The sequence below is a fragment of the Haliotis rubra genome, unplaced genomic scaffold (genome assembly GCF_003918875.1).
Source record: "Haliotis rubra isolate DU_JTF1 unplaced genomic scaffold, ASM391887v1 Scf1082, whole genome shotgun sequence".
In the NCBI taxonomy this organism is placed as follows: domain Eukaryota; kingdom Metazoa; phylum Mollusca; class Gastropoda; order Lepetellida; family Haliotidae; genus Haliotis; species Haliotis rubra.
The window spans coordinates 238,103-257,926 of record NW_025764984.1 but is presented as its reverse complement, the minus strand read 5'-3'; the positions used below and the strand labels follow the sequence as shown (position 1 = coordinate 257,926).

The window sequence follows — 19,824 nt, the reverse complement described above, 5'->3', positions numbered from 1 at the left end:
GTTGTGGTCCCCCCAGACTCATCAGAGGAAGCTGGAAGAAAGGACACAGTGCCATTAGAAGTTCCCTAGGGGGGTATGCAGGACGTAAATCAGCAGCTATGAATCCAGAGTGGCTCGAACCACCACCGGTTCTGTCGGATTCTACAAGCAATTAAGCATGAGTCAGGATAAGGAAAAATATGTAATTTTCTGATTAAAATTGATATTTTATACTTATCCTGACTCACTAGGTCAGCCCTCCCAACCTCCCCTCATGGCACTCTGGATTTCCCTGTAGATCTGGGTGTCGGGCTCATATTCGGAGAGAGTGAAGAGCATGTCTGATCATGTGAAGGGTTTTGGCGCCAAATAGCAAAGGGAGGCTACTTGTGGGGTGATTGATTTTACGTCCGCTTTTTTTAAGGGAGCTTCAAAAGGGGATTCAAGTGTCCCACTATAGTTCGCAAGAGGAAGGAGACAAGCAATAAGGCATGAGCCAGGAAAAGTATAAAATATCAATTTTAATCAGAATTTTACATAATCAACAACAGATCTAGCCAATACATCAATTAAGAAATGATAACAACTTGAGGGAACACTAATTACTAGCATTACTAGTACTTACATGTCACATGTCAAACAAGGGCTACTTGAACAAAGGTACTCAATCTGTTCGTCTCATAGTCCAGATGAGCACCAACCATACAACACACATTCTGTTTCTTGAGAGACCGTTTGATAGGCCATCACCATCCAACAGGTTTTCCGGAGATCAATAGCTTTGGTGATGTCATTCTCAACCATTTAATAGAGGCATTGCAATTAATAAAATCCCTTTGAATTGTTTTAAGTTTATCTGGCCTGTGCAGCATGTGTTGGTTATAGGAAAGCACCACTGACTGCATACACACGGAAGTACTCTACTGAGCTCAGTTCAAGATTAGCGGCAGCCTTTAATATGTGATTGGATTTACATTAGGTTGAACTTTCAGTTGCGATCTATTTTTGAGAATTAGGCAAATCGCAAAAATATCATGACGCAAAAACGTTTGTTGACGTGTACTCACAAAAATATCGTGTGTAAACATTTCGTACTATACCGTATTGGATTTATTCCAATAACTTTAACAATTGATTAAAATGTTAAGAGACAAATCAACCCTCTGCAAGAATTCTCTCGTAATTTCAAATACTCGAATTTCATAAATACATGATATGTTTTATGCTGAAGTGTCATGTACACTGACATCAGTGTGAGAAATAGCCAGTGGCCCGCTAGCCTGTGGCTAGTGAAAATCCGGCCTATTTTAGAATACAGCACCACAAACTTTAAAACTATGTAACCCTTTTACGTAATTACAAGTGATTTTGTTCGAAAGCACGTTCTCGAAACAATGCCCTTGGAACACGGTTGTCCAGCTCAGCGAGTGCGAATAAGCTCCGCTCACTGATGTTTTATCTCTACTAGATTTGTCACTGCATAAGCCCAACGATGTTGAGAGTTTCCAGTAGTTGTATACCGGCGGATGCTCAAATTTTCGCAAGCACCAGTTTGAAATATTTTACTTTTTTCACTAATACGCTAAAATTTATTTGCATTACGGGGGACTGAGATGTTATATTTTGTGTATTGTTGTATTTTGTATTTTTTAAATTTAGGGTTAGGATTAGAGACCTAATCCAGTAAAGTAGGTACATGTCCAGTGTAATACGTGAGTAGCATTTGCTGTTTTTCCTTTTGCATTTTAATAAAATAAAAGGGAAACCAAAAACGTCGAAAGTACACTATGAAATGGTTTGATGTAGAAATTTTGGGCAAATGGAAATTGGCCTGGAATTTGCACTCAAGCCTCTTTCACACGCAACATTTGTTCTGTAATGATTCGAAGGGTAACTCACTCTCGTGCCATCACTAGACATGCATATGTCTCCCTCGTTCCTTAGCGCGATCCACATTATCCTTACAGTGTTCCCTACATCACTTTTCTATCACAAAATCACCCTATTTTTATAACAGCACGTCATTCATGCATGCTCCGTGAAATCGACATCTGATGCCTGATGTCAACAACCCTTTTCAGTTTGAGCCATATCGGCTCATTCCAACGCCACACGGTATCTTGTAGATTACGGAATTGGTGCTAAATGGCATCGGGTCCTTTCGGCAATTGTCTGTAGATTAAGATCACGAAACACTAAGTCTACCTGTAACTTTCGTAATTGTCTGTGACCTATTCGACGTTATCCTTTCATTTCATGACGTCACAGGAATGACTTGATAAATTTGCACATTGTGTAACAGAGTGGACGTAGCTCAGTCCGTTAGCTGTTGAGGTAACAATCCGAACGTTGCGAGTTCGCGTCCGACGGGTTCTCACAAACTGGTTGCTTGTCCTAATGACACGTGACCTACCGCATCGATCATTCTCACGAAAAGTTGTGGTGCTGTATTCTAAAGGTGCTCCGAAAATCCAATTGGACCAGTACATCTCCAGTAGTGAATTTTCATTGGGCCATTTTGTAAATATATCACTCTCTCCAACTTGTTAAGTTGTAATAAACAAGCAAGAATATGGCCTGATAATAATGCACATCATATTAGCAGCTTCATGATGAAACCTGTGTCATGCCAACAATATCTTACTCTCATCTAGTTTTAAAATCTTTTGCTTAGTTTCTACATTCAAATTTCGGGCTAGTTAATTATTTTGTGGGCTAGTATCTTTCAGGCATAGCCAACCTGACTGGCTAGCAAAATATGGAAACTATTTCGCACACTGACTGACATGAACCTTTATTATCCCCCTGGCATGTAATGTGTGGAGATATAGTCGACACCTCGTCTGTCTGTCCATCCATAATCATTTTATTTCTGGAGCATAACTTAAAAAACATTTGATATTTTTCAACAAACAGAACCTAAGGTGGTGCATTTTGCTATTTACAGATTTTTCTGATTTATTATTTTCTCGGTTTCCATGGAAACGATTTGGACTTAATCTCGAAAAGAAAGGGTTGGGTTCGTTTCCAGAGCACAACTTGAAAACCGTTCAATATCTTTCAACAGAACTTGGCAGATATGTTAGCCAGATCTTGAAGTGGTGCCTTTTGCTATTTACAGATTTTTGTCAATTTTGTTTTTCTCGGTTTCCATGTAGATCTGGTATTTTTAGAGCAACATCAACTATCAAACTGTAGATGTGGTATTTCTGGAGCTGCATCAACTATCAAACTGTAGATGTGGTATTTCTAGAGCTGCATCAACTATCAAACTGTAGATGTTGTATTTCTAGAGCTGCATCAACTATCAAACTGTAGATGTGGTATTTCTAGAGCTGCATCAACTATCAAACTGTAGATGTGGTATTTCTAGAGCTGCATCAACTATCCATCTGTAGATGTGGTATTTCTAGAGCTGCATCAACTATCAAACTGTAGATGTGGTATTTCTAGAGCAGCATCCGTATCTATCAAACTGTAGATGTGTGATTCGTGGATGTGGCACGTGTTCCCCTCTCTTGTGCTGGTTTGGATTGCTGATAAGATTGTCACTAACCCTTGAAATCAGCATTGCTAGTGTACACCATGTTTTAATAACTGTTTTCTGCATACGATGAGCTTGTCTCACTGGAACTCCTTTTCAATTTAAAGGGAAATAATTATTTTCATCAAAGTAATAGATTTCAATGGCTTCACATACCAGGTGGGTATTTGTCAAGAATATTTTGTGACCTCTCCTTCCAGTGGGTGACCTTGTGAAGGGCGGGGCTGATGTTAACTTCACTACTGCCAACAACACAACACTTCTACACAAGGTAGGAAGCCAGTTTAACCACAAGCAGATTGCTACAGTAACATGAACTCAAGACAAGGATTTCACATCACGTTTATTATGTCAAAACTTCAGATTAAAGAGGAAGAACTTTAAACCTTTCTGCATTTCCAGAGACATCATCTGATTCCAAAATAGCAGAAAATCTTATGATTACTAAAGAATCCCACCGTCACTTGTTTCTGATCCACAGGTTTAACTTGAATAAACATTTTAACATGGATCAGCTTGAGCTGTCTTCCCCTTGTGCTATCTCAACAAGTTGTTTTCACAGTGTTTTTTGTGTACTTGTTCTGTGTTAAAGTTTTCAAAAAAATTCTCAGGTTCATCATTTCTTTTTCTATTTAAGATGTTTATATCTAAAGGCCGCAAATATATTTCAGCTTGATTGCTAAAAATTGGTTGATTTGCTCTAAACTTTTGTCTCCTCATGCAGTGAGTGTCCACGTGATAGTTTTCCTTTGTCTCCCAATGCAGACAAAGATTTCTCCCGATTTTGAGAGATCGTCTGACATTCACTTCGCATCCCCATTCCTGCCATAATCACAGACGATTTCGAGAGATCGTCCGACATCCACTTAGTCCCGAGGTAGCATGATGTCTCCCCTGTCCATTCTGATCTGCTTACACTCACCATCTCTGAGCCAAAGAATACCACAGAAGAAGGCTTTCCATATCCTCACGTACATATCCATAGGGGATTCTATGATCTCCATGGATCTGCAGGATGCATATCTTCATGTACATATCCATAGGGGATTCTATGATCTCCATGGATCTGCAGGATGCATATCTTCATGTACATATCCATAGGGGATTCTATGATCTCCATGGATCTGCAGGATGCATATCTTCATGTACATATCCATACGGGATTCTATGATCTTCATGGATCTGCAGGATGCATATCTCCATGTACATATCCATAGGGGATTCTATGATCTCCATGGATCTGCAGGATGCATATCTTCATGTACATATCCATAGGGGATTCTATGATCTCCATGGATCTGCAGGATGCATATCTTCATGTACCTATCCATAGGGGATTCTATGATCTCCATGGATCTGCAGGATGCATATCTTCATGTACATATCCATAGGGGATTCTATGATCTCCATGGATCTGCAGGATGCATATCTTCATGTACATATCCATAGGGGATTCTATGATCTCCATGGATCTGCAGGATCATGCAGGATACATATCCATAGGGGATGCTATGATCTTCATGGATCTGCAGGATGCATATCTTCATGTACATATCCATAGGGGATTCTATGGTCTCCATGGATCTGCAGGATGCATATCTTCATGTACATATCCATAGGGGATTCTATGATCTCCATGGATCTGCAGGATGCATATCTTCATGTACCTATCCATAGGGGATTCTATGATCTCTGTAATGTATGGTACTTAAGAATCATATTCCGATTTAGTCATAACCATTCCAACTTTTATATACATCCTTAATCTGATTCCTTCTTTGGGTGCCTGTACAACTTTTGTGTAAAAAAAACGTCACTGATGTACACAACATGGCTACCGGTCAAATAAATTGATGATGTTCAATCCATGTGTGATCTTTGTGTTCACAAGCCATCCAAACTTAATGAAGATGAAACAATCTCCATGGATCTGCAGGATGCATATTTCCACGTACCTATACTGAACCGCAAAAGAAACGCACACCTATAGAGGTTTCTTAAACCACACACTTTAATTCTCTCTAATTAACAATCAAAACGGAGGACTGCATTCAAACTTGACAATTATGGTTAACACATTTTCGGGAATCACATTTAGAGTTCACGCAAATAAATTCACCAAAAATTGTACCACTAAGATACTCGAAAGTCAGTATCGTGTTGGCCTCTATGGGCATCGAGGACGGTGTTGCGTCGTCTGTACATGGAATGAATTAGTCGGTTGATGAAGGCCATAGGCACTGGAGATCTCTGCGAAATGCCTGATTGAGTCCAGCCAGAGTTGTCGGCCTTGGTTGGAGGTCATTCAGTCTTCTTTGAATCTCATCCCAAAGGTGTTCTATTGGACTTAAATCCGAACTGGGTGCAGGCCATTGCAGGGTTTGGATGCCATGTTGTCTTAGGAAGTCCTGTGTTGCTCTGGCAGTGTGGGCACGTCTTGCTGGAAGATATGATTTCTGTGACGTTCAAAACGTAGTACAATGTAGGGTCTTATGACTTGGTCAGTATAGCGACTAGCTGTCACGCCATTTCTTCATCCTGGACCATGATTCTGGAACACCATGGGGCCAACTCTCTGGTTCAGACTGATTTCTCCCCACACCATGATGCTTGGACCACCCCACGAGACTTTCAAGATTACATGCACTGGAAAACTATTCCCCATGCCTTTGCCATATTCTCACTCTGCCATGGGCTGTCGAAACACAAGATCGGCTTTCATCAGAAAAAAGCACAGTTCTCCATTGTTGATAACATCAATTTCGATGCTGAGTTGCTCGTTACAGTCGGTTTGGGCGGTAACGAGCGGTGAGGACAGGACCATGAGATGGTCTGTGACAGCAGAGGTTTCTTTCACGCAAACATCGATGCATTGTTTCCGTGGTTCAGGTGAAGCGATCCTGCAGATGGCTGCGCACAATCTGTGGGTCTTGACGTTGTGATGTAACTGCAGGTCGTCCACTGCGAGCGGTCATTGATGCTGTTAGAAGCCTGATATCGTTCCTGCAGTCAGTAGATTGTCCTAACATGAACATTAAAATGATTGGCTACCCTCCGTGCAGTCAGGTCAACTTGCAATCATCCAAAGGCTTGGTTCCTCTCATCTCTCGTAAGTCGTGGTGTGGCAATTGTGTCAACACAAGAATGATTTCTGGCGAGTTTCATTGGTAGGATTGTCACGATCTGCATGTGCATTTTCATTTTCACGAATGTCATATGGAACCTTTTACCACGTCTGTCTTTTAAGATACGTTTAGTCGATATGCTTTTTCATCAGAAAACACACTAATGTTGGTAATAACTGTCAATTTGGATTGAAAAACATGTTACCAAAACGGTTCAATCATAATAAAAACACCACCTTGTAACAAAATTTTGCATTTGGTTTTGAAAAGTCACGTTTCATTTGCGGTTCAGTATATAAATAGGGGACTCTATGATCTCCATGGATCTGCAGAATGCATATCCTCATGTACCTATCATGATGATGGGGGACTCTATGATCTCCCTGGATCTGCAGGATGCATATCCTCATGTACCTATCATGATGATGGGGGACTCTATGATCTCCATGGATCTGCAGAATGCATATCCTCATGTACCTATCATGATGATGGGGGACTCTATGATCTCCATGGATCCGCAGGATGCATATCCTCATGTACCTATCATGATGATGGGGGACTCTATGATCTCCCTGGATCTGCAGAATGCATATCCTCATGTACCTATCATGATGATGGGGGACTCTATGATCTCCATGGATCTGCAGAATGCATATCCTCATGTACCTATCATGATGATCGGGGACTCTATGATCTCCCCTGGATCTGCAGAATGCATATCCTCATGTACCTATCATGATGATGGGGACTCTATGATCTCCTGGATCTGCAGAATCTGCAGAATGCATATCCTCATGTACCTATCATGATGATGGGGACACTATGATCTCCCTGGATCTGCAGAATGCATATCCTCATGTACCTATCATGATGATGGGGACTCTATGATCTCCTGGATCTGCAGAATGCATATCCTCATGTACCTATCATGATGATGGGGACTCTATGATCTCCCTGGATCTGCAGAATGCATATCCTCATGTACCTATCATGATGATGGGGACTCTATGATCTCCCTGGATCTGCAGGATGCATATCCTCATGTACCTATCATGATGATGGGGACTCTATGATCTCCATGGATCTGCAGAATGCATATCCTCATGTACCTATCATGATGATGGGGACTCTATGATCTCCTGGATCTGCAGAATGCATATCCTCATGTACCTATCATGATGATGGGGACTCTATGATCTCCCCTGATCTGCAGAATGCATATCCTCATGTACCTATCATGATGATGGGGACTCTATGATCTCCCTGGATCTGCAGAATGCATATCCTCATGTACCTATCATGATGATGGGGACTCTATGATCTCCCTGGATCTGCAGAATGCATATCCTCATGTACCTATCATGATGATGGGGACTCTATGATCTCCCTGGATCTGCAGAATGCATATCCTCATGTACCTATCATGATGATGGGGACTCTATGATCTCCCTGGATCTGCAGAATGCATATCCTCATGTACCTATCATGATGATGGGGACTCTATGATCTCCCTGGATCTGCAGAATGCATATCCTCATGTACCTATCATGATGATGGGGGACTCTATGATCTCCCTGGATCTGCAGAATGCATATCCTCATGTACCTATCATGATGATGGGGGACTCTATGATCTCCCTGGATCTGCAGAATGCATATCCTCATGTACCTATCATGATGATGGGGGACTCTATGATCTCCCTGGATCTGCAGAATGCATATCCTCATGTACCTATCATGATGATGGGGACTCTATGATCTCCCTGGATCTGCAGAATGCATATCCTCATGTACCTATCATGATGATGGGGGACTCTATGATCTCCATGGATCTGCAGGATGCAATCATACTTACCCATCTGGACTCTCACAAATATTTATTCACGATATTGACAGCCACGGTATTGCCATCTCCATCTCCATCTTGTTAGACCTTCAACATCTGCCCCCTATGACTACAAGTGGGGTTGATTCCAGCAGTGGAGAATCAGAACGGGAACTGCCAATGGGTCTATTACTATACCCATCTTCTGCATGGAACTATTGAAGGCTATCACTTGGCACTTGCGTCAGTCCTCACTATTACTATACCCATCTTCTGCATGGAACTATTGAAGGCTATCACTTGGCACTTGCGTCAGTCCTCACTATTACTATACCCATCTTCTGCATGGAACTATTGAAGGCTATCACTTGGCACTTGCGTCAGTCCTCACTAAGCAAAGAATTCATATTGGGGAAGACGCAGTTATTAACAGCATGTTACGTTCATTTGAAGTAGAGGATATCTAAAAATACCTATCCAAAAGTGAAATAGCAGCAATTGGATCAAGTAAAGCATTTAGCTAGCCATGGGAGATGTTCAGCCACCTACTGATGTCTCGCTCCAGCCATATGATAGCCCCTGCATCTTCCCTAGCTTCATGGAAGATGGTCTCCAATGAACAAATCATGTCAACATTCCAGTGGGTGTCTTCCAGCACATTCCCATGTTTTAACTGAGGGATGTGACCCAAGAGATGTATGGGCTGCACGGGTTCCCTACAAACTGCCCAGTGCATCCTTACTGCCTTCAACTGGGCTGCACGGGTTCCCTACAAACTGCCCGGTACATCCTTACTGCCTTCAACTGGGCTGCACAGGTTCCCTACAAACTGCCCGGTACATCCTTACTGCCTTCAACTGGGCTGCACGGGTTCCCTACAAACTGCCCGGTACATCCTTACTGCCTTCAACTGGGCTGGGCTGCACGGGCTCCCTACAAACTGCCCAGTACATCCTTACTGCCTTCAACTGGGAGGGTATGGGCTGCACGGGCTCCTACAAACTGCCCAGTACATCCTTACTGCCTTCAACTGGGCTGCACGGGTTCCCTACAAACTGCCCAGTACATCCATACTGCCTTCAACTGGGGAGGGTATGGGCTGCACGGGCTCCCTACAAACTGCCCGGTACATCCCTACTGCCTTCAACTGGGGAGGGTATGGGCTGCACGGGCTCCCTACAAACTGCCCAGTACATCCTTACTGCCTTCAACTGGGGAGGGTATGGGCTGCACGGGCTCCCTACAAACTGCCCAGTACATCCTTACTGCCTTCAACTGGGCTGCACGGGCTCCCTACAAACTGCCCAGTACATCCTTACTGCCTTCAACTGGGCTGCACGGGTTCCCTACAAACTGCCCGTACATCCTTACTGCCTTCAACTGGGCTGCACGGGTTCCCTACAAACTGCCCGGTACATCCTTACTGCCTTCAACTGGGCTGCACGGGTTCCCTACAAACTGCCCGGTACATCCTTACTGCCTTCAACTGGGCTGCACGGGCTCCCTACAAACTGCCCGGTACATCCTTACTGCCTTCAACTGGGGAGGGTATGGGCTGCACGGGCTCCCTACAAACTGCCCAGTACATCCTTACTGCCTTCAACTGGGGAGGGTATGGGCTGCACGGGCTCCCTACAAACTGCCCAGTACATCCTTACTGCCTTCAACTGGGCTGCACGGGTTCCCTACAAACTGCCCAGTACATCCATACTGCCTTCAACTGGGGAGGGTATGGGCTGCACGGGCTCCCTACAAACTGCCCGGTACATCCCTACTGCCTTCAACTGGGAGGGTATGGGCTGCACGGCTCCCTACAAACTGCCCAGTACATCCTTACTGCCTTCAACTGGGGAGGGTATGGGCTGCACGGGCTCCCTACAAACTGCCCAGTACATCCTTACTGCCTTCAACTGGGCTGCACGGGCTCCCTACAAACTGCCCAGTACATCCTTACTGCCTTCAACTGGGCTGCACGGGTTCCCTACAAACTGCCCGGTACATCCTTACTGCCTTCAACTGGGGAGGGTATGGGCTGCACGGGTTCCCTACAAACTGCCCGGTACATCCCTACTGCCTTCAACTGGGGAGGGTATGGGCTGCACGGGCTCCCTACAAACTGCCCGGTACATCCCTACTGCCTTCAACTGGGGAGGGTATGGGCTGCACGGGCTCCCTACAAACTGCCCGGTACATCCCTACTGCCTTCAACTGGGGAGGGTATGGGCTGCACGGGCTCCCTACAAACTGCCCAGTACATCCTTACTGCCTTCAACTGGGCTGCACAGGCTCCCTACAAACTGCCCAGTACATCCTTACTGCCTTCAACTGGGCTGCACGGGTTCCCTACAAACTGCCCAGTACATCCTTACTGCCTTCAACTATGGAGGGTATGGGCTGCACGGGTTCCCTACAAACTGCCCGGTACATCCCTACTGCCTTCAACTGGGGAGGGTATGGGCTGCATGGGCTCCCTACAAACTGCCCGGTACATCCCTACTGCCTTCAACTGGGGAGGGTATGGGCTGCACGGGCTCCCTACAAACTGCCCGGTACATCCCTACTGCCTTCAACTGGGGAGGGTATGGGCTGCCCGGTACATCCCTACTGCCTTCAACTGGGGAGGGTATGGACTGCCCAGTACATCCTTACTGCCTTCAACTGGGGAGGGTATGGGCTGCCCGGTACATCCCTACTGCCTTCAACTGGGGAGGGTATGGGCTGCCCGGTACATCCCTACTGCCTTCAACTGGGGAGGGTATGGGCTGCACGGGTTCCCTACAAACTGCCCGGTACATCCCTACTGCCTTCAACTGGGAGGGTATGGGCTGCACGGGTTCCCTACAAACTGCCCGGTACATCCCTACTGCCTTCAACTGGGGAGGACAAAAGGTTGGGGGCATGCAAGAACATTTGTTACCTCCAGGAGACAATTGCTTCTTGTGGCTTATTTTGCCAACATGTGAAATTTCTTTTAAAATCCCTCTGATGTAGCTACGATAACTCGTAGTATTAATTTCTGTTACATTTGATAAGACGAATGTATAGATTGCATTCATGGACCGCATGTGAAGTCAATTCACCCCTATGTTTATTTCTTCAATCATTCCCTTTCGGATTTACATTCTTGTTCTGAATAATCCTATAATCCTATAACATAGGCTTGACAATTTGCGCAGTTCAAACACACTACTTTTGAAGATGACAGTCAAAAAGGACGAATGACTCCAACAGAAAAAAGGCAAATATATTGTTTGCAACAGCTGCTTATCAAAACGAGAAATAAAATACATGTATCTGTTGAAAAATGAAAGTCTTTTCATATCATTTTGTGTCATCTCTCCACACGTTGCCCTTCAACATTCTACTCTGCCACACTACATTCACAACTGAATTAGAGTGACCTCCCTTGGTCTGTTGAGAATTACATAAAGCGCTCATAAAATACTTGATCATTTTGGCCTCAACAAGTATATTCGTGGTAGGCAGTCAATGTGTTAACAATTTTATTCAAATTAGTGCCGTGGATCAGAAATAAGTTTCAGGAAATAAGGGAATTAAGTGTTAGATGTAGTATTAGATTATTATCATTGATAAGAATATTCTCATCAAAGAATGTCAAATACAAAATCAGCTGGTGTCTCGAGTTGTTGTTGTTGATTTTGTTTTGTTGTGTTGTTGTTGTTTTATGCCTATATTTCATGGCAGTGTTGCATGGTGGGTAATGCGAGGGCAGCAGAGGTTCTGATTGGTGGAGGGGCCAATGTGAATGCCAGAGATGATGACTGGTGGACACCTTTACACATTGCATGTTACCATGACAACATAGACCTGGTGAAGCTGTTGCTAGGGAGTGGTGCGGACATCACTCTGATGGACATCGATGGCAACTTTGTGTTTGATCATGTTATGCGTGACTTTGAGGTGTATGACATGATCACACAACAGCAGGATGAACTGGGTGAGTGATTGCTACAGTAGGGTGAACTGGGTGAGTGATTGCTACAGTAGGGTGAACTGGGTGAGTGATTGCTACAGTAGGGTGAACTGGGTGAGTGATTGCTACAGTAGGGTGAACTGGGTGAGTGATTGCTACAGTAGGGTGAACTGGGTGAGTGATTGCTACAGTAGGGTAAACTGGGTGAGTGATTGCTACAGTAGGGTGAACTGGGTGAGTGATTGCTACAGTAGGGTGAACTGGGTGAGTGATTCCTACAGTAAGATGAACTGGGTGAGTGATTGCTACAGTAGGGTGAACTGGGTGAGTGATTGCTACAGTAGGATGAACTGGGTGAGTGATTGCTACAGTAGGATGAAGTAGGCGAGTGATTGCTACAGTAAGATGAACTGGTCGAGTGATTGCTACAGCAGGATCAACTGGGTGAGTGATTCCTACAGTAGGATGAACTGGGTGAGTGACTGCTACAGTGGGATGAACTGGGTGAGTGATTGCTACAGTAGGATGAATTGGGTGAGTGATTGCTACAGCAGGATCAACTGGGTGAGTGATTGCTACAGCAGGATCAACTGGGTGAGTGATTGCTACAGCAGGATCAACTTGGGGAGTGACCGCTACAGCAGGATCAACTGCATGAGTGATTGCTACAGTAGGATGAAGTAGGCGAGTGATTGCTACAGTAAGATGAACTGGGTGAGTGATTGCTACAGTGGGATGAACTGGGTGAGTGACTGCTACAGTAGGATGAACTGGTCGAGTAAATGCTACAGTGGGATGAACTGGGTGAGTGATTGCTACAGTAGGATGAATTGGGTGAGTGATTGCTACAGCAGGATCAACTGGGTGAGTGATTGCTACAGCAGGATCAACTGGGTGAGTGATTGCTACAGCAGGATCAACTGGGGAGTGACCGCTACAGCAGGATCAACTGCATGAGTGATTGCTACAGTAGGATGAAGTAGGTGAGTGATTGCTACAGTCGGATCAACTGGGTGAGTGATTGCTACAGCAGGATCAACTGCATGAGTGATTGCTACAGCAGGATCAACTGGGTGAGTGATTGCTACAGCAGGATCAACTGCATGAGTGACTGCTACAGTAGGATGAACTGATCGAGTGATTGCTACAGTGGGATGAACTGGGTGAGTGATTGCTACAGTAGGATGAACTGGGTGAGTGATTGCTACAGCAGGATGAACTGGGTGAGTGATTGCTACAGCAGGATGAACTGGGTGAGTGATTGCTACAGCAGGATCAACTGGGTGAGTGATTGCTACAGCAGGATCAACTGGGTGAGTGATTGCTACAGCAGGATCAACTGGGGAGTGATTGCTACAGCAGGATCAACTGCATGAGTGATTGCTACAGTAGGATGAAGTGGGTGAGTGATTGCTACAGCAGGATCAACTGGGGGAGTGACCGCTACAGCAGGATCAACTGCATGAGTGATTGCTACAGCAGGATGAAGCAGGGGTGAGTGATTGCTACAGTAAGATGAACTGGTCGAGTGATTGCTACAGTGGGATGAACTGGGTGAGTGACTGCTACAGTAGGATGAACTGGTCGAGTAAATGCTACAGTGGGATGAACTGGGTGAGTGATTGCTACAGTAGGATGAACTGATCGAGTGATTGCTACAGTGGGATGAACTGGGTGAGTGACTGCTACAGTAGGATGAACTGGTCGAGTAAATGCTACAGTGGGATGAACTGGGTGAGTGATTGCTACAGTAGGATGAATTGGGTGAGTGATTGCTACAGCAGGATCAACTGGGTGAGTGATTGCTACAGCAGGATCAACTGGGTGAGTGATTGCTACAGCAGGATCAACTGGGTGAGTGATTGCTACAGCAGGATCAACTGCGTGATTGCTACAGCAGGATGAACTGGGAGTGATTGCTACAGTGGGATGAACTGGGTGAGTGATTGCTACAGCAGGATCAACTGGGTGAGTGACCGCTACAGCAGGATCAACTGCATGAGTGATTGCTACAGTAGGATCAACTGGGTGAGTGATTGCTACAGCAGGATGAACTGGGTGAGTGATTGCTACAGGAGGATGAAGTAGGTGAGTGATTGCTACAGCAGGATGAACTGGGGGAGTGATTGCTACAGCAGAATGAACTGGGAGAGTGATTGCTACAGCAGGATCAACTGGGTGAGTGCTACTGCAGGATCAACTGGGGGAGTGATTGCTACAGCAGGATGAACTGGGTGAGTGATTGCTACAGCAGGATGAACTGGGTGAGTGATTGCTACAGCAGGATGAACTGGGTGAGTGATTGCTACAGGAGGATGAAGTAGGTGAGTGATTGCTACAGCAGGATGAACTGGGGGAGTGATTGCTACAGCAGAATGAACTGGGAGAGTGATTGCTACAGCAGGATCAACTGGGTGAGTGCTACAGCAGGATGAACTGGGGGAGTGATTGCTACAGCAGAATGAACTGGGAAAGTGATTGCTACAGCAGGATCAACTGGGTGATTGCTACTGCAGGATCAACTGGGGGAGTGACTGCTACAGCGGGATGAACTGGGGGAGTGACTGCTACAGCAGGATGAGGGTAAACAGCGTCTGATGTAGTGCTGTAAGATAGGGGTAAACCGGGTGTCTTGTAGTGCTGTAAGATGGGGGTAAACAGGGTGTCATGTAATGCTGTGTAAGATGGGGGTAAACAGGGTGTCATGTAGTGCTGTAAGATGAGGGTAAATAGGGTGTCATGTAGTGCAGTGTAAGATGGGGGTAAACAGGGTGTCATGTAGTGCTGTGTAAGATGGGAGCAAACTGGGTGTCATGTAGTGCAATTTAAAATGGGAGTAAACAGGGTGTCATGTAGTGCTGTGTAAGATGGGGGTAAACAGGGTGTCATGTAGTATTGTGTGAAATGGGAGCAAACAGGGTGTCATGTAGTGTTGTGTAAGATGGGGATAAACAGGGTGTCATGTAGTGCTGTGTAAGATGGGGGTAAACAGGGTGTCATGTAGTGCTATGTAAGATTGGGGTAAACAGGGTGTCATGTAGTGCAGTGTAAGATGGGGGTAAACAGGGTGTCATGTAGTGCAGTGTAAGATGAGGGTAAACAGGGTGTCATGTAGTGCTGTGTAAGATGGGGTAAACAGGGTGTCATGTAGTGCTGTGTAAGATGGGAGTAAACAGGGTGTCATGTAGTGCAGTGTAAGATTAGGGTAAACAGGGTGTCATGTAGTGCTGTGTAAGATGGGGTAAAAGGGTGTCATGTAGTGCTGTAAGATGGGGATAAACAGGGTGTCATGTAGTGCTGTGTAAGATGTTAGTTAACAGGGTGTCATGTAGTGTTGTGTAAGATGGGAGTAAACAGGATGTCATGTAGTGCTGTAAGATGGGGATAAACAGGGTGTCATGTAGTGCTGTGTAAGATGGGAGTAAACATGGTGTCATGTAGTGCTGTGTAAGATGGGAGTAAACAGCATCTGATGTAGTGCTGTGTAAGATGGGGATAAACAGGGTGTCATGTAGTGCAGTGTAAGATGGGGGTGAACAGGGGTCATGTAGTGCTAAAAACAGGGTGTCATATAGTGCTGTAAGATGTAAGGGGTAAACATGTAGGCTGTGTCTTGTGGGGTGCTGTAATGATGAAGATGAGGGTAAATAGGGTGTCATGTAGGTAAGATAAGGGGGTATAGGGTGTCATGTAGTGCAGTGTAAGATGGGGGTAAACAGGGTGTCATGTAGTGCAGTGTAAAATGGGGAGTAAACAGGGTGTCATGTATGTGTGGGGATAAACATGTACTGCAGGGTGTCATGTAGTGCTGTGTGTAAGATGGGGTAAACAGGGTGTCATGTAGTGCTGTGTAAGATGGGGGTAAACAGGGTGTCATGTAGTGCTGTGTAAGATGGGGGGTAAACAGGGTGTCATGTAGTGCAGTGTAAGATGAGGGTAAACAGGGTGTCATGTAGTGTTGTGTAAGATGGGGAGATAAACAGGTTGTCATGTAGTGTTGTATAAGAAGATGGGAGCAAACATGGGTGTCATGTAGTGCAGTGTAAAGATAAGGGGGTAAAACAGGGTGTCATGTAGTGCTGTGTAAGATGAGGGGGTAAACAGGGTGTCATGTAGTGCTGTGTAAGATGGGAGTAAACAGGGTGTCATGTAGTGCAGTGTAAGATGAGGGAGTAAACAGGGTGTCATGTAGTGCTGTGTAAGATGGGGATAAACAGGGTGTCATGTAGTATTGTGTGAAATGGGGAGCAAACAGGGTGTCATGTAGTGTTGTGTAAGATGGGGATAAACAGGGTGTCATGTAGTGCTGTGTAAGATGGGGAATAAACAGGGTGTCATGTAGTGCTGTGTAAGATGGGGGTAAACAGGGTGTCATGTAGTGCTGTGTAAAGATGGGGGTAAACAGGGTGTCATGTAGTGCTGTGTAAGATGGGAGTAAACAGGGTGTCATGTAGTGCAGTGTAAGATTAGGGTAAACAGGGTGTCATGTAGTGCTGTGTAAGATGGGGGTAAAAGGGTGTCATGTAGTGCTGTAAGATGGGGATAAACAGGGTGTCATGTAGTGCTGTGTAAGATGTTAGTTAACAGGGTGTCATGTAGTGTTGTGTAAGATGGGAGTAAACAGGATGTCATGTAGTGCTGTAAGATGGGGATAAACAGGGTGTCATGTAGTGCTGTGTAAGATGGGAGTAAACATGGTGTCATGTAGTGCTGTGTAAGATGGGAGTAAACAGCATCTGATGTAGTGCTGTGTAAGATGGGGATAAACAGGGTGTCATGTAGTGCAGTGTAAGATGGGGGTAAACAGGGTGTCATATAGTGCTGTAAGATGGGGGTAAACCGGGTGTCTTGTAGTGCTGTAAGATGAGGGTAAATAGGGTGTCATGTAGTGCAGTGTAAGATGGGGGTAAACAGGGTGTCATGTAGTATTGTGTGAAATGGGAGCAAACAGGGTGTCATGTAGTGTTGTGTAAGATGGGGATAAACAGGGTGTCATGTAGTGCTGTGTAAGACGGGGGTAAACAGGGTGTCATGTAGTGCTGTGTAAGATTGGGGTAAACAGGGTGTCATGTAGTGCTGTGTAAGATGGGAGTAAACAGGGTGTCATGTAGTGCAGTGTAAGATGAGGGTAAACAGGTTGTCATGTAGTGTTGTGTAAGATGAGGGTAAACAGGTTGTCATGTAGTGTTGTATAAGATGGGAGTAAACATGGTGTCATGTAGTGCAGTGTAAGATGGGGGTAAACAGGGTGTCATGTAGTGCTGTGTAAGATGGGGGTAAACAGGGTGTCATGTAGTGCTGTGTAAGATGGGAGTAAACAGGGTGTCATGTAGTGCAGTGTAAGATGAGGGTAAACAGGGTGTCATGTAGTGCTGTGTAAGATGGGGATAAAAGGGTGTCATGTAGTATTGTGTGAAATGGGAGCAAACAGGGTGTCATGTAGTGTTGTGTAAGATGGGGATAAACAGGGTGTCATGTAGTGCTGTGTAAGATGGGGGTAAACAGGGTGTCATGTAGTGCTGTGTAAGATTGGGGTAAACAGGGTGTCATGTAGTGCAGTGTAAGATGGGGGTAAACAGGGTGTCATGTAGTGCAGTGTAAGATGAGGGTAAACAGGGTGTCATGTAGTGCTGTGTAAGATGGGGGTAAACAGGGTGTCATGTAGTGCTGTGTAAGATGGGAGTAAACAGGGTGTCATGTAGTGCAGTGTAAGATTAGGGTAAACAGGGTGTCATGTAGTGCTGTGTAAGATGGGGGTAAAAGGGTGTCATGTAGTGCTGTAAGATGGGGATAAACAGGGTGTCATGTAGTGCTGTGTAAGATGTTAGTTATCAGGGTGTCATGTAGTGTTGTGTAAGATGGGAGTAAACAGGATGTCATGTAGTGCTGTGTAAGATGGGGATAAACAGGGTGTCATGTAGTGCAGTGTAAGATGGGGGTAAACAGGGTGTCATATAGTGCTGTAAGATGGGGGTAAACCGGGTGTCTTGTAGTGCTGTAAGATGAGGGTAAATAGGGTGTCATGTAGTGCAGTGTAAGATGGGGGTAAACAGGGTGTCATGTAGTATTGTGTGAAATGGGAGCAAACAGGGTGTCATGTAGTGTTGTGTAAGATGGGGATAAACAGGGTGTCATGTAGTGCTGTGTAGCGAACTGGGTGTCAGATGGGGGTAAACAGGGTGTCATGTAGTGCTGTGTAAGATTGGGGTAAACAGGGTGTCATGTAGTGCTGTGTAAGATGGGAGTAAACAGGGTGTCATGTAGTGCAGTGTAAGATGAGGGTAAACAGGTTGTCATGTAGTGTTGTGTAAGATGAGGGTAAACAGGTTGTCATGTAGTGTTGTATAAGATGGGAGTAAACAGGGTGTCATGTAGTGCAGTGTAAGATGGGGGTAAACAGGGTGTCATGTAGTGCTGTGTAAGATGGGGGTAAACAGGGTGTCATGTAGTGCTGTGTAAGATGGGAGTAAACAGGGTGTCATGTAGTGCAGTGTAAGATGAGGGTAAACAGGGTGTCATGTAGTGCAGTGTAAGATGGGGATAAAAGGGTGTCATGTAGTGCTGTAAGATGGGGATAAACAGGGTGTCATGTAGTGCTGTGTAAGATGTTAGTTAACAGGGTGTCATGTAGTGTTGTGTAAGATGGGAGTAAACAGGATGTCATGTAGTGCTGTAAGATAGGGATAAACAGGGTGTCATGTAGTGCTGTGTAAGATGGGAGTAAACATGGTGTCATGTAGTGCTGTGTAAGATGGGAGTAAACATGGTGTCATGTAGTGCTGTGTAAGATGGGGATAAACAGGGTGTCATGTAGTGCTGTAAGATGGGGATAAACAGGATGTCATGTAGTGTTGTATAAGATGGAAGTAAACAGGGTGTCATGTAGTGCTGTGTAAGATGGGGGTAAACAGGCTTCTCATGTAGTGCAGTGTAAGATGGGGGTAATCAGGATGTCATGTGGTGCTGTGTAAGATGGGGGTAAACAGGGTGTCATGTAGTGCTGTGTAAGATGGGGGTAAACAGGGTGTCATGTAGTGCTGTGTAAGATGGGAGTAAACAGGGTGTCATGTAGTGCAGTGTAAGATGAGGGTAAACAGGGTGTCATGTAGTGCAGTGTAAGATGGGGGTAAAAAGGGTGTCATGTGGTGCTGTGTAAGATGTGGATAAACAGGGTGTCATGTAGTGCTGTGTAAGATGTTAGTTAACAGGGTGTCATGTAGTGCTGTGTAAGATGGGGGTAAAGAGGATGTCATGTAGTGCTGTGTAAGATGGGGATAAACAGGGTGTCATGTAGTGCAGTGTAAGATGGGGGTAAACAGGGTGTCATGTAGGGCAGTGTAAGATGGGGGTAAACAGGTTGTCATGTAGTGCTGTGTAAGATGGGGGTAATCAGGGTGTCATGTAGTGCAGGGGTGAGT

At 45.1% G+C, this 19,824-nt stretch overlaps 1 protein-coding gene across 2 annotated transcripts in view; it reads left to right on the top strand.

Moving 5' to 3' along the window:
* The window catches only part of LOC124281868 (unconventional myosin-XVI-like), a 186,430-nt gene that overhangs the window by 16,378 nt on the left and 150,228 nt on the right, over nt 1–19,824 (top strand). Inside the window, exons 3-5 of one of the 2 annotated variants that reach the window (XM_046717894.1) lie at nt 3,724–3,794; nt 12,178–12,420; nt 14,837–14,846. In XM_046717894.1, the coding sequence (XP_046573850.1) occupies nt 3,724–3,794; nt 12,178–12,420; nt 14,837–14,846 (324 nt within the window). Of the gene's footprint in view, nt 1–3,723; nt 3,795–12,177; nt 12,431–14,836; nt 14,847–19,824 lie in introns of both variants that reach the window. The other variant, XM_046717886.1, reaches the window with a different exon arrangement.